The following is a 13,597-nucleotide window of genomic DNA, read 5'->3' as shown; positions in this document are numbered from 1 at the left end:
GCTCAACTGCCGTCCATGATCTATAAGTATGTACACGAGCCAAGATAATAATACATGAGTACGCCAGGTGACATGAAGCGGCAAGCATGCCTCCTAGGCAAGCATAGTCCGCAAAGACTCCCTGAGATACCGCCTGTAGCGATATACCACAGCAGCACCCCCAAGTACCACCGGGCTAACAGCGAGCGCGAGAAAAGCCCTCAATAGGACCTTTCCCTGATACTCGCTCCTTCGGATCACCTCTCGATAGCCCTCATTGCTAAAGCTCACCCTAGCATACTTCGTCTGCCACCCCCAGCTAGGTAGATTCACACTCATGAATTCCTCCAAGTACTTGCGTAGTCTGTATCGATAGGACAATACGGAGGACCGCATTTCCACATAATTCTGCAGCGCAAGGTCATTAATGGCATGAGCGTCCGGGGCCCTGACTTTTGAATATTCAGCCAGAGCCCGCAATCTTTGGGATGCTGGGTCCACGGCTGCAGGTGACTCTTGCGTGGGGTCATTGGTCTCGTCCAGGATCGCATGTTTGTCCATTATGGAAAACAAGACCCGTACATCTTCCATTCCCGCGTTCATGCCCTGGCCATAGAAAGGAACCATTGCATGTGCTGCGTCCCCAATCACAACACCGGAAGCGGCATAGTGATATGGGCGACACTTGATGCTGATCAAGGGCAGATGGGGATTCGTTTCAAAGGACTTGATCAGGTCCGCCGCGGGTATAAGATCGGTGACACCTGGGAAATGCTGGTCAAAGAAGGAGGGTAGTGCAGCAGTATCCCTTTCGAGCATCGCGAATTGTCCACTTGGCAGAAACAGGGTGCATGTGAAAGATCCATCCTTATTCAAAATCAGCAACAATATCATTTTCTCGCGTCATTCGTTGAGCTTACCTCGCTCGGGATGGCGATGAACATGAAATCCTGACCCGGCCAGATATGAAGATGGTTGGGTGAAATGCAAAATGCATTTTCACGATCCTCGCCTTCAGATAGCTTCCTCGGCGGCAGATAGAACTCGCACCATAGGGTGTCAATGTATTCTTGTTGGTAATCCATGCGAGAAAACTTCATCATGTGATAACGGACGGCGGAGTGAGCACCATCGGCGCCAATCATCAAGTCGAAACTGATCTCAATCTCTTGCGGCCTGCCATTGTCCGGCGATATGCGATCTTTCCTCTCGAACCATGCCTTTTGCGTGCGAAAGTCGGCACCTGTGAGCTTGTGGTTGAACAGTAGTTTGACATTTGGCATGGCATCGAGGATGTCCAACAGGCGCTCATTCAGACCAGCACGATCAATGGCATAAATGGCCTGCTCATCATTAGCTGTCTGTACCTTTGCTCAATGTGAGGCAGCTTGCGCATGGCTCCACTTACCCTTCCCTTCGCGTCGTAGTCCTGAGAATGTTCGTACAAGTCTCCCAATGGTCCTCGGCCATGTATCATCCGCCCTCTCATTGGTACTGTCGCTCTCATAACATGTTTCAATAGATCCGAGTTGCCGGAGTCTCGCATCGCTTTGATCCCACGTTCAGATACTGCAAGGTTGATAGAACGTGTGAAATTCAGAGGTATGATGCCGGGATTCCTCAAATCTGCGTTCCAAGATTAGCCCTGGAGAGCCCAAGGTACAGTGTAATTGGGAAAAGGCATATTCAGTAAGTCTGGCCACATGGCTGCTACAACAGAGCGGCAGCTGCTGTTTGCGATGCGGTCGCGACAACGGGGGATGAAAACTCGGTCCGCACGAGCGCCCTACTCACCTGGTCTCAACTCGTACAGCTCTACCTCAAAACCTCTTTGCGCAGCATAAAGAGCGGCCAAAGACCCGACAGGTCCGGCGCCGACAATGGCAATCTTTGGAGGCGACTTCATGTTTGAGTGCCTTGGTTGCAAGGTCAGAGTAGAAAAATCTCGCAAGGGAATCGTTCCTCATGTTCTCGAACCTAAATAGTACACGGACAAGTAAACCCCGTTGCGTTACCCTAGATCCGACGAAGTCTGCTCAGTCGACATAACAAAAATCAGTAAGCGAAGCGATTGAGATAGCGTGACGTTGACTAATAATAAGTCAATGAGCACACGACTCATCGGGGCGTCCATTCTTCGGTTAATTGCCTTACCAACACTCCGTACAGGCAGACTAACTTATATTAGTGCCCGGAAGACCGCTGAAACGGTACGTGATTGAGCTTCAGTACTACGTACGCTAATTTGTATGGAGTTAGCAACTTAGTTATCATCCCTTCGTGGCCATCCCAATTAATTCCAGTCACCTGTCTCGTACGAGCCATAAGCAACATCTTAATGATGAACAATACCTACTTGAGAGCTGCGGCTAGTCCCAAGAACCATTAGCAACATTGACCCTAGTATCTGAGGGACAAAGTCCACAAAAGGGACGTCACGGTCCTCATGTGGTTCCCCACATTGTAACTTGTTCAGTTTATGTAGTATGTAAGTACCTAGCACCTCGACGGGCAAATCTGCAACTTTGGCTGGCGTTTGGGGTGAGGGGCACTTTTTTTTCCTCGGCCGAAGACTCCTTGAACGCACGAACTACCGAACGGCCTTCAACATTGTCAAAGCCTACGAGCATCTCACCGCATTTGGCACAGTAAGCCTCTAAAACTTACTAAAGAGCTGAAAAGCACTTCACGCTCGCCCATCATGGCCGATGAACAGTCTGCGACGAAGAAGAAGTGCATGGGATCGGATTGCGACAATGATGCTGGCTCATTGCAATGTCCTACTTGCCTGAAGCTCGGGATCAAAGATAGCTTTTTCTGCTCCCAAGATTGCTTCAAGAAGAACTGGGTAACCTGCCCTCGTCGGAAAGCAGGGGAAACACGAACTAACTGCCTGACCAGGCCACACACAAGCTTATGCACAAGTCCCAAAGTAAGTTCGATATGTTCGCTTATGCCCCAGGACAGCTGACTGACAATCTTCAGGCAGTGAAACATACAATCCTTTCCCTACCTTTCCCTACACTGGGCCACTCCGACCGGTGTATCCTCTGTCCGAGCATCGAACGTTGCCGAAATCGATTCCCCATCCCGTTTGGTGGCAAGATGGAAACCCGAAATACAGCAGGTCCCTGATCAACCGCAACAAGATCGAAATACTCGATGCCGCAGGCCAACAAGCCATGCGCAAGAGTTGCAAACTGGCTCGTGAGATTCTGGACATCGCTGCGGCCGCGGCCAAGCCTGGTGTCACAACAGATGAGATCGACAGGATTGTACATGAAGCATGTATAGAGCGCAAGGTGAGAGCAGCGCCGTGGAGAAGGTCGATGCAGAGTTCTGACGCCCACTTCAGTCGTATCCTTCGCCGCTCAACTACAATCACTTTCCAAAGTCTTGTTGCACATCACCGAACGAAGTAATTTGCCACGGTATTCCCGATAAGCGACCACTGGTTGACGGCGATATCCTGAACATTGATATCTCAATATATCACGAAGGGTATCATGCGGATCTCAACGAAACATACTACATTGGCGACAAAGCTAGCGCAGACCCCGAGAACGTACGCGTCGTCGAGGCAGCGCGAGAGTGTCTCGAAGAATCGATCAAAGCAGTGAAACCAGGTGTACTTTTCAGAGAATTTGGCAACATCATCGAGAAGCATGCGAAGAAGAAGAATTGCAGCGTCATCAGGACCTACTGCGGCCATGGAATCAACAAGCTGTTCCATTGCCCACCCAACGTGCCTCATTACGCAAAGAACAAGGCCGTTGGAGAGTGCAAGCCTGGAATGACCTTCACGATCGAGCCCATGATAGCTCTGGGCAAGTACCGCGATGTGACGTGGCCGGACAACTGGACGAGCACCACTATAGATGGCAAACGGACGGCCCAATTCGGTAAGACAGCGCTCTTGATTAAGAAAACTGACTTAGTCGTGCTAAATAATTTCACGCAGAACATACCCTTCTGGTCACGGAAACTGGCGTCGAGATCTTGACCGCCCGTACCGCGAACTCTCCCGGAGGACCAGTATCCTTGCCCACAGTCGAAAACGGCGCTTCCGCTTAGGCAGTGCGCTATGCGAGCTAGCGAAGGATAGACCCCCGGTCGTCTGTCGAGCACGATCAGGCTACCTTACCCTAGCTTCTTTCCCCGAGTCAATGTACTTGTATCTAATACATTTTACGCGTAACGGTAGAAGAAGCATACAGTAGGTGTAGAGTAGAGGCATGTAGAGAAGTTTTGATAGCAATGAATTGGTATCAAAGACGCTTGATCGAGCACTGGGTTGCCCGATTCTCTGTGTAGTATGTCTCACCAAGAATCTGCTTGCGGGAATCACTCCTGCAATGGCTCAGTGAACTGCGAGGCTCCATGTTGTTCAAATATCCCCACTTGAACCGTTGCCGTTGGGCGCCAGAGCGCCGTTGAGTCTGGAAGTGGTCCAGCCTGGCCCGCCGACCGTACGTACAAGTACGGCCAGAAAAACTCTCCACAACATCGGCGGGCTACCGCAGCTCCTGCCCTCCTCTTCCACCAGATCCCCCACCCAAGATCCCAGACCACCTCAGCTTATCTTCCTTCTTGCAATCAGTCTGCAACGCCGAAGTCCCCATCGCACAAGTCATCCTGAACTCGCGAGCTCCTTTGTTGCCTAACTTTGGGTTCCCGTGCACACTCCAGCTGCAGGCTCTCCGAATTCGCAAATCCGGATTTTTCGGTGTCGAGTGACGTACAGTACGCCATAAGCGAAAGCTTGCGATACTACTCCACCGTTCCAGCCCTTTGCGCCGTGATTCTACGCTACAGCGAGCTCGAAGTACGCAGCAGTGACTATTGCAGAAGCTCGAATCGCAATCTACCACCTCCGGCTCCCGAGAACCACCGACAAGATGATGTCTGGCGAAGCATGGCTTTTCCTGCTGGCCGTGTTGATCAACGCGGTCAACCTGTTCCTCCAGGTTTTCTTCACCATCATGTATAGCGATCTGGAATGGTGAGTAATGGCGCACCCCGAAACAGCAAGACCGAGCACATCTAGGCACGCTGTTGCCCAACTCTTCCTCCTCTTTCCCCCCACACGCTAGACAACATGATGCGTACTGACATGCCGAATCAGCGACTATATCAACCCTATCGAGCTTTGCAACCGTCTCAACACGTACATTATTCCCGAAGCTGCTGTCCACGGTTTCCTCACTTTCTTGTTCCTCATCAATGGTTATTGGCTGCCGTTGATCCTGAATCTGCCGCTTCTGGGCTGGAACATCAAGAAGATCGTCGACAACACCCACCTACTGGACGCGACTGAGATTTTCCGCAAGCTGAATGTTCACAAGAAGGTGCGCATTGTCCAATTGCTTTTCACTAAACCCACTAACGATATGTAGGAGTCATTCGTCAAGCTTGGCTTCCATCTGGTCATGTTCTTCTTCTACCTCTACAGCATGATCGTTGCGCTCATCCGCGACGAGTCCTCGTAAATCCGGCGACGCTTAGTCAACGCGCTCTATCCTGTCCTGTGATGCGGAAACAGGACATCAACTATTACGATCGATGACGAAAAGATGGGCTATATAGGTCGCTTTGTTGGAAATGAGCACTGGGAGTCGATAAGGGGACCGCATGGGTTGCAATTGGTGAATAGGTTCAGCGCAACTCGGTTTAGGAGAGACGCGGCTCTGTGCCACATGTGGGCACTGCCGTAGTACACGGCGCGTTTTTGGCGTTGGGGCTTCATGTAGCGCATGACTGCGAAGTGGCACCTGCTTCACTGTAGGGCAATGTGTCTTCCCAGCTGGAGCTTTTGATTTGAGAGGACAGATTGATGAATTGCCAATTTGTGCCTCGTGGTTAGGTGGATTCTCGGACCGTAATGGCCATGCTAGTTGGGACAGCCTGGATGTTACTCTTGCGAGGCCATAATACTTATTGACACATTCACCCTCCAAATATCAACAGTTCATGTCTGATATCTACATCTCATCACCAAGCAAGGTAATATTATGCTTTGTCCTACTGAGGTACGGTACAGCCAAGGTGATTGCGCTTCGCGCCATATCACGTGACCAAGCATACGGCTCCAAATCGTCGCGCTCCCCCATATCATATTCTTCTTCTGCATCCGGCGCAATCGCTGCTACACTACACGACAACATGGCTGGCTTTGGTGAATATCCGCCCAATATGGCGCCGCAGGACGCGCTTATCGTGCGTCAGCAAGCTGAACCCGACCACGCTGTAGTGCCATATTCGGCGGAGGACCTATCAAGACCCAAAGCTGGTCCCGCCAACCCGTTCAAGGATGGATCTGATGCACTTGGAAAACGCAAGAATGTACTCACAGGACACGCGGAAGAAGTCTTTTTAAGCGAGCATACGTTTCGAAGCAAACACCGAGCGGTAGAGCGTAGTGGGAGGCCGGAATGGGAGGGTTCGAGCGACGCGTATTCGAAGGTCGAAGCCGCTAGGATACGAGCAACTAGGGAAAGCAAGGGAGATGCGACAATAGCAGAAGGTGCCGGTGCCTATGTCGGACCATGGGCGCGATACGACCGGACGCAATACGAGAGAGTCGAAGATGACGCAGAATTGGCGAGCGACGAAGAGTATGAGATTGTGGAAGACGACGACGATGTTGTGGACAGCGGCACGGTCGTCCAGGCACCCGCAGAAGCTCTCGTGCGTCGGAAAGAGGCGGAAGAACAAGGAGATGAGTCGACAACTTTCCATGGCTCCGAGGAGTTCGATTACCAGGGGCGCACATACATGCACGTCCCGCAAGATCTCGACATTGATCTGCGCAAAGAGCCCGGCAGCACGACCAATTACATCCCGAAGAAGCAAATACATGCCTGGAAAAACCACACGAAAGCGGTCACTGCACTTCGATTTTTCCCCAGATCAGGTCACCTGCTCTTGTCCGCAAGTGCAGATACTACCATCAAGATTTGGGATACGTTCCACGAGAGAGAGCTCCTGCGCACGTATTCCGGCCATTCCAAAGCGGTGTCTGATATATCCTTCAACGCATCTGGGACACAATTTTTGTCTGCATCGTATGATCGCATGATGAAGTTGTGGGACACCGAAAAGGGCGTTTGCATCAGCAAATTTACTACAGGGAAAACCCCCCATGTTGTCAAATTCAACCCGGATCCAGAGCACTCGCACGAGTTTCTTGCTGGCATGTCGGACAAGAAAATTGTTCAATTCGATACACGTTCGCCGAAAGAGACTGTACAGGAGTATGATCACCACCTGGCCGCAATCAACACGATTACATTCGTCGATGATAACCGTCGGTTCATGACAACCTCGGATGACAAGTCATTGCGCGCCTGGGATTACAATATCCCCGTGCCCATCAAATACATCGCGGAACCTGACATGTATCCCATGACGCGAGCGGCCCCTCACCCGAGCGGCAAATATGTCGCATACCAAAGCTCCGACAACCAAATCCTTGTTTATGGTGCGACTGACAAATTCCGCCAGAACAGAAAGAAGAGCTATCGCGGGCACAACAATGCCGGAATGGCCATCGATCTTGACTGCAGCCCTGACGGGCAATTTCTCGCCTCGGGTGATTCTGGAGGTTTCGTCTGCTTCTGGGACTGGAAGACGTGCAAAATGTACCACAAGATGAAGGCCAGTGCACAGGCGGTCACTTGTGCTCAGTGGCACCCACAGGAGACCAGTAAAGTGGCGACTGCAGGCATGGATGGCGAAATCAGATACTGGGATTGAATGTTGAGTGGGCAGCTCAATTGAGTATTGAGTGAGCAGCTCGAGCAGGATCTTTGTACAATGGAAGAGCGCGCAGTCTGGGATCAATAGTTGAGCGCCTGAAGCGTATCCTCAACTCGGTCTTCGCGCTGTGCTGAGGTACTCGGCCAAGCTGGCAGGCGTCAGAACCATCAAGTCGATAAGACTATGCACGATTTCGGCGGCCGCAAGGGCGGTAGTCTCTCCGTGGTTGTCGAATGGTGGAGAAACCTCAACAACGTCTGCCCCGACGATCTTCAATCCACCGAGACCTTCAAGAATAGCCAGCAACTCTCGAGTCGACCATCCTCCAACTTCAGGGGTTCCAGTCGCTGACAAATGAGGTCAGTATTTTTCAGGAGATGCACCGGCGCTTGCAGGAGAATATAGGGGGTTTACCTGGCGCAAATGCAGGATCCAAAACATCGATATCGACAGTGATGTAGACCTGCGTGTCCTTCACACGATTGCGAATTTGATCTACAACTCCTTGGACACCGCAAGTGTCAAGATCCCTCGCTGTGATAGTTGCAAATCCACATCGTCTATCGTTCTTCATATCCCCTTCTCGTCTGTTCAGGGACGCTCGGATTCCGACGTGAATGGAGGAATTGCGGATCAGTCCCTGAGCGAGGTTCGTGAGCGCATCGCTGGCTGTATTTTCAGTACTTACCTCTTCATGTGCAACATGTAAGAATGTTCCATGATTCAGCCCTCTGTGAAAAGCGTCAGCTTGGAATTCCTCGCGGCACATGGGCGCATACGCATAGTCGGAAACCCCGCCACCTACTCTTCGAGTCAGCTGATGTAGGAATTCAAAGGCAAGGTCGTGGTGAAGTTCTTACCAAGAACTTTGGGATCCCACGTATCTTGAGAAAGTTTTTAGCATACGCTGAGAACGCTGTATTTGAGCAGCATGCTGCATCGGGGTCAAGCTCACCAATGTGACTATCGAAGTGAACCACTGACACGTGGCCCCAGTTGTCATAGGTGCCTCTTAGGGCTGACAATGTCGTCGTATGGTCCCCTCCTAGCGTTACGATTCTTGGCACATGGGACTTGGAATCGTCAGCGGGTGGCCGAGCCGCAGTCAGTCGATGGGCCTGATCAAGTGTCTTTATAGCTGCACGATTGTCGAGCCAAGTCATCGGTGCATCACCACAGTCCACAACCCTGGCCCAGCCTTTCAACGGATCGCGGCCTGCGTGATGTGTAAGTTTGTGGCATGGAGTGCAAGCATCTCACAGTGAATCTACCTGTGTACGTATCGAAACCCCATGCTTTCCTTAAGCTCCCAGCTCTGATGGCCGAGGGACCATAGCGAGCTCCGGGGCGCCCAGTGACCGTCTTTGGGAGGTTTAAAGTTAACCTGATGTGCCTTTCTCGCAATCGCAGGCAGTCTGGAGCTTACGGTGTCGAGCGGTGCCCCCAGCACAGCAATGTCGTATCGCTTCGTGCTATGGCTATCATTGTCTTTCTGGAAACATTGCGCATGTGCAACGCCCGCGAAGGTATTGAGACCAGAATAGGTTATCTCGGATATTTCTATGGGACCTTCGTCTGCAGGGCACTGCCTGAAGCCCAAGCGTTCTCGTCTGTACTCATCCTGCCCCCTAGAATTGACGACTGCAGCCTCTCCTGGGGAACTGACGCCAAAGACAAGGCCGGAGCGAGCAGTAGTAGCATGTACCTGAGTAGCATTCTCAAGCAAGTTGATGTAAGTGCTTCTTTCTGGCCATTATCGCGGGATTCTTACCCTCACGTCATCATTAGTCTATCATACCGTGCCGGAAGCCACCACCGCTGTGCTACGCATCTTACTAAGCCCCTCCGAGTACATCGTTCGCAACAGTAGCACGGCCGTTTCTAACTCTGTAGGCACTGTTTTACTAGTTGGACGCAGGCATTACGTACTAAAGAATGTATGGTCGTTATCCAGCATAGGAGTATTCCTCAATCCCCAAGTCTACATGTACATAGCTGAGTTGATCAGCCGGCGATGTGTACGCCGTTGGCCCCTCGGGATGCGTTTCTTGGATCGGCTTCGAGGCATTGGCTTGATTAGTCGCCAGGTTCAACCATTTGACTCTGCGCATAAGCATGCTGCCCAGGTATCGATGGACATTGAATGGAGTATGGACCAAGGACCAAGGGATCAAAGTTCACCAAACCGTGGGGTAAGCGGGGTGTGCATGCAGCACGACTCAGCTCCTCAATTGCCATGCGTGTCCGCTGACTCGATCCCCTTAAGCGTTGAAGACTGAGCTGAGACTAAGTGGGGCAGGGTCATCAACTTCCAAGTTCCGCCGTGGCTGGTGCTGTGCGTACGGGTAAACACATCCACGATCTATTGCTTGTCCCCTTTTCTTCACCGAGATTCTGATGTGCAGCACGGAAACAACACCGGTGCCGCCAATTCCAGTTTCTTGATTGTGTTTGGAATTATACCGTCCGAAAACCATTAGAAAGAAGAAGAATGGGTATCGGGATCGTCGTTGATCCAGGAATTAAGACACTCCATGGTGTCGCGGGCTCGTCATGCATCCAGCGGAGAGCAAGGTAGCAGCTGGTCTGCCCCCAAAGATGCAGGGATCACCCGCAATCCCCAGAGCTAGCCTCCCCCATTCCCCACAAAGTTCCCCGAAAGAAGAATCACTGATCACGTTCCCCAATTGCTTGGTTTCCTCCAGAACCCAGCGTCGTCCTGCCTTCTCTTCTTCTTCTCGCAAGGCTTGCCCGCTCAACAATCCAAACAATCGACTATCTTCAGAGCATCATGTGTGCCGACCAGCTCGTGGCATCAGTCAATGGGTCTACGCCCACAGATCCCAAGGCGAAGGCCCAGAACAAGATACGAAAGCGTGCGCCAAAGGCATGTCTCTCTTGCAGAGCACGCAAGGTCCGTTGCGATGTGTCGCAGCGCGGCAGGCCCTGCATGAATTGCTATCTTGATAGCGAGACATGCGTAGTGACGGGTAGGGCATCTAGGTTGTGAGTCAATCACATGCTCGTCTGTGCTTGTTGTTGAACATGGTAGCTTACATGTTCCCGTGTAGCCGTCGAGCTCATCGCGAACCTGGTGACAGTGTGCGAGCTTCGTATCCTCCATATCCTCCTCCAGATGGCTCCGAGCGACAGACTGCGGAGGCTGTCGTCAAATCTAGGCTTGATGGGCTTCCAATGCCCCCGCCCGCCGCGTCTGTACAGCCTTTGTCCACGGTTGAACATGAGGCAACAAACACATGTACGCCCGAAGCTACCACCAAAGTAGACGACAAGCCTCGCGAGGACGTGGGTCCCGATACTAGTGCAGATAGTCTTTACGTTGCACCACCCGCACCCCTTGCGACGGCACGATCCCCCGAGGAGATCCGACCACAAACACACGGTGGGTTGATTCACTGGTCTCGTCCCAACTGTAGCTGACCATGCCCACCTAGCCTCTCAAGCTATGCCTTACTCAACGAGAACTTTCCAGAACGATACTGACTTTTCGCTTGGGCACAATCACTGGAGTTTGGATCATCCGATGGGACTCAGCGCAGAGGTCGTCTATTCATACTACCCGTTCTTGACGATCAGCAACTTGCCGAATATACCTCCCCAGGACGTCAACTTCCTCGAGTTACAAGGATGTCTACGCGTGCCGACACGAGCTTTTCTGGACGAGTTTCTGCAGCAGTACTTCCTCCATGTTCACCCGTTGTTGCCACTGGTGAATGAAGGAGAGTTTTGGAATATATACAGCCCAGGAAAGAGCTCAGACGGCGCCAACGATAGAGTTTCCCTGCTTGTGCTTCAGTCTATACTATTTGCCTCGTGCAATTTCGTATCCAGGGGGACCATCAAGGCTTTGGGCTACCCAAGCATCAGAGCCGCCAGAGGATCCTTGTACAGGCGTGCCAAGTTGCTTCACGACCTGGAATCTGAATCATCGCCACTCGCAATTGCGCAAGCAGCACTACTCTTGTCGTATTGGTCGCCGTCTTCGACTAGGAATCCGAACACTTCGTGGCTGAGTCTCGCCATACAACACGCAAAGGGCGCCGAAGCCCAGCATTATGCAGCAATGCCGCTGTTTCCTGCCGAAACTCATCCACTGCAAAGGAAAAAGCAGAACATCCTGAAGCGGATCTGGTGGTGTTGCATCATCCGTGATCGAACTTTGGGCTTGCTCATGCGGCGACCTATACAGATTACTAGAGCGCATTTCGACTTCGATTCGAATCCAACATTTGGCCTCGCCGACCTGGCGGATGAGTTCAACCGATCCAGAGTTTACAATGGCGAGACCAAAAGATGCCTTGGTGGTATTTTGGCCCAGCTCATTGAGCTATACATTGTTTTGACCGATATATTGATGCTGGTGTTTCCATTGGACGACACACCGGGCTGGGGTCGAGACATGAACCTCGAGGACGTCGACCGTGTGAAAGAGTGCAAGATGGCCCTGAGGCGATGGAACAAGGACTCTACCCTCCGGTTTCCCATGTTCAGCGGTGGGCAGACAACGCAGTCGATGGCCGGGAGGAGGCACCAGTGCAGTCACGATTCAGTGATCCTGTACACCAACCTCATGTACATGTACTATCACTCGACCCGAGTCGTGCTGTGTCACCACGAGATTCTTCACCTGGCTATACTGCAAGCGGCACCCAACAGCGATGACCGTATCACACGGGACTTATCTGTCATCTATGAAAACCGACACGAGCTCCAGGATGCTGCTTCTGGGGTCACCGAATGCCTGAAAGAGCTCGTTCACCTCAAGTTGGCCCGTTGGCTGCCCATCTCGGCAGTTGCATGCACTGCGCTGCCTCTTGTTCTGAACATACTCGATGTCAAGCTATCATCCTCAGCAAGTGAATCCAATCTTGACTCAAACGCCGCTTCTGCGCTGAAGCAGCATCGGCTGAACATTCTCATTGAAGCCATGCGGACTTATCAACCACAGTACGACGGCGTGGACTGGGTCAGCGAGATTATCCGGCATATTGTCAACCTTGCTCAGATTGAGAAACCAGCGTCCCGTGTACCAGGCACGAAGGCGGGCATCAACGATTGGACGGACATTCTGGCATTGCAGCCGAGCTCGTATCTCCGGCTGGCATTGGCGCTGGATCTAAGTCTTAGCAAGGGGAGGCTCCCTGAGGACGGCGACTTCCCCGTGAGCCTCCGCGGCCTCTTCACGGGTGGCTTTAGCCCGCTCAAGTCGCTCGTCGATGCCAACAGATTCGGTGGGCAGGCCAGGGCACCGGACACTGAGTTTTCAGAGTCGCAGCGCTCGAATGTCGGCCAGAGGCATCAGTCGCAGGAAGAGCTTGACTCGCAAGGCTCAAACCAGTCCCCTACTGATTCGTACATGACCAAATCAGATGAGGCGGCACACGAGGTCCTTCGCGACCAAATACGTTCTCGAATCAGACTTGATCGGCCAGCGGGTACCAACATGCCCCCTTCCGAAGGATTGGATGGACTGGGACCGTTGGGCAACGATGTTTTCTCGCTAGATGAGTCGCCCAACTCAACGAGCGACTTTGGTGGCATGTACATTGACGGGCCGATGCCTGACGTCTCTGCCGAGTGGATCGAGAACCTCTGGGGTGAAATGGGGGAAATGGAAGACAAGACAGACAGGGACACTGCAAGGGTCCTTCTAGAAGCCTTGAAAGAAGGCGACATGGGGGAGTGTGTACGCTGAGTTCCGTGGAGAAGAACCCCTTGTCACGTTATTAGAAAACCTGAGATTGGCTTATTTCTATTAATAATTATTAGTGGAAGATTTACAACTAAAATTGTGCTGTAACTAGTGATACAGGTTGTATGTAGCAAACCAAATGCATGT

At 52.0% G+C, this 13,597-nt stretch overlaps 6 protein-coding genes across 6 annotated transcripts; 4 read left to right on the top strand and 2 right to left on the bottom strand.

Moving 5' to 3' along the window:
• Window positions 1–93: 93 nt before the first annotated feature.
• F5Z01DRAFT_619220 (uncharacterized protein) lies at window positions 94–1,885 on the bottom strand (the record flags this gene model as incomplete). Its single annotated transcript, XM_046261078.1, has 4 exons — window positions 94–846; window positions 900–1,322; window positions 1,388–1,605; window positions 1,774–1,885. 4 exons carry the CDS (start codon window positions 1,883–1,885, stop codon window positions 94–96), a joined length of 1,506 nt encoding a protein of 501 aa, XP_046120074.1.
• A 795-nt stretch (window positions 1,886–2,680) lies between these two features.
• On the top strand, window positions 2,681–4,053 carry F5Z01DRAFT_619104 (peptidase M24, structural domain-containing protein; the record flags this gene model as incomplete). The annotated part of the gene is made up of 4 exons (XM_046261070.1): window positions 2,681–2,903; window positions 2,965–3,281; window positions 3,335–3,881; window positions 3,941–4,053. 4 exons carry the CDS (start codon window positions 2,681–2,683, stop codon window positions 4,051–4,053), a joined length of 1,200 nt encoding a protein of 399 aa, XP_046120073.1.
• A 432-nt stretch (window positions 4,054–4,485) lies between these two features.
• Window positions 4,486–5,967, top strand: F5Z01DRAFT_651237 (cornichon). Its single transcript, XM_046263211.1, has 3 exons — window positions 4,486–4,981; window positions 5,105–5,327; window positions 5,376–5,967. Exons 1-3 carry the CDS (start codon window positions 4,878–4,880, stop codon window positions 5,466–5,468), a joined length of 420 nt encoding a protein of 139 aa, XP_046120072.1. The 5' UTR covers window positions 4,486–4,877; the 3' UTR covers window positions 5,469–5,967.
• A 174-nt stretch (window positions 5,968–6,141) lies between these two features.
• F5Z01DRAFT_619102 (WD40-repeat-containing domain protein) lies at window positions 6,142–7,734 on the top strand (the record flags this gene model as incomplete). Its single annotated transcript, XM_046261069.1, has 1 exon — window positions 6,142–7,734. The coding sequence occupies one exon, from the start codon at window positions 6,142–6,144 to the stop codon at window positions 7,732–7,734; it is 1,593 nt and encodes a 530-aa protein (XP_046120071.1).
• Window positions 7,735–7,845: 111 nt separating this feature from the next.
• Window positions 7,846–9,592, bottom strand: F5Z01DRAFT_635099 (arginase family protein; the record flags this gene model as incomplete). The annotated part of the gene is made up of 7 exons (XM_046262124.1): window positions 7,846–8,084; window positions 8,152–8,377; window positions 8,426–8,554; window positions 8,598–8,953; window positions 9,009–9,099; window positions 9,164–9,442; window positions 9,536–9,592. The coding sequence occupies 7 exons, from the start codon at window positions 9,590–9,592 to the stop codon at window positions 7,846–7,848; spliced, it is 1,377 nt and encodes a 458-aa protein (XP_046120070.1).
• Window positions 9,593–10,579: 987 nt separating this feature from the next.
• On the top strand, window positions 10,580–13,525 carry F5Z01DRAFT_721214 (fungal-specific transcription factor domain-containing protein). Its single transcript, XM_046266588.1, has 3 exons — window positions 10,580–10,743; window positions 10,809–11,140; window positions 11,193–13,525. Exons 1-3 carry the CDS (start codon window positions 10,688–10,690, stop codon window positions 13,451–13,453), a joined length of 2,649 nt encoding a protein of 882 aa, XP_046120069.1. The 5' UTR covers window positions 10,580–10,687; the 3' UTR covers window positions 13,454–13,525.
• The last annotated feature ends 72 nt before the right edge of the window (window positions 13,526–13,597 follow it).

The sequence above is a fragment of the Emericellopsis atlantica genome, assembly GCF_019669845.1.
Source record: "Emericellopsis atlantica unplaced genomic scaffold F5Z01scaffold_8, whole genome shotgun sequence".
NCBI classification, from domain to species: Eukaryota; Fungi; Ascomycota; class Sordariomycetes; order Hypocreales; family Bionectriaceae; genus Emericellopsis; species Emericellopsis atlantica.
This window is presented reverse-complemented; position numbering and strand designations above follow the sequence as displayed.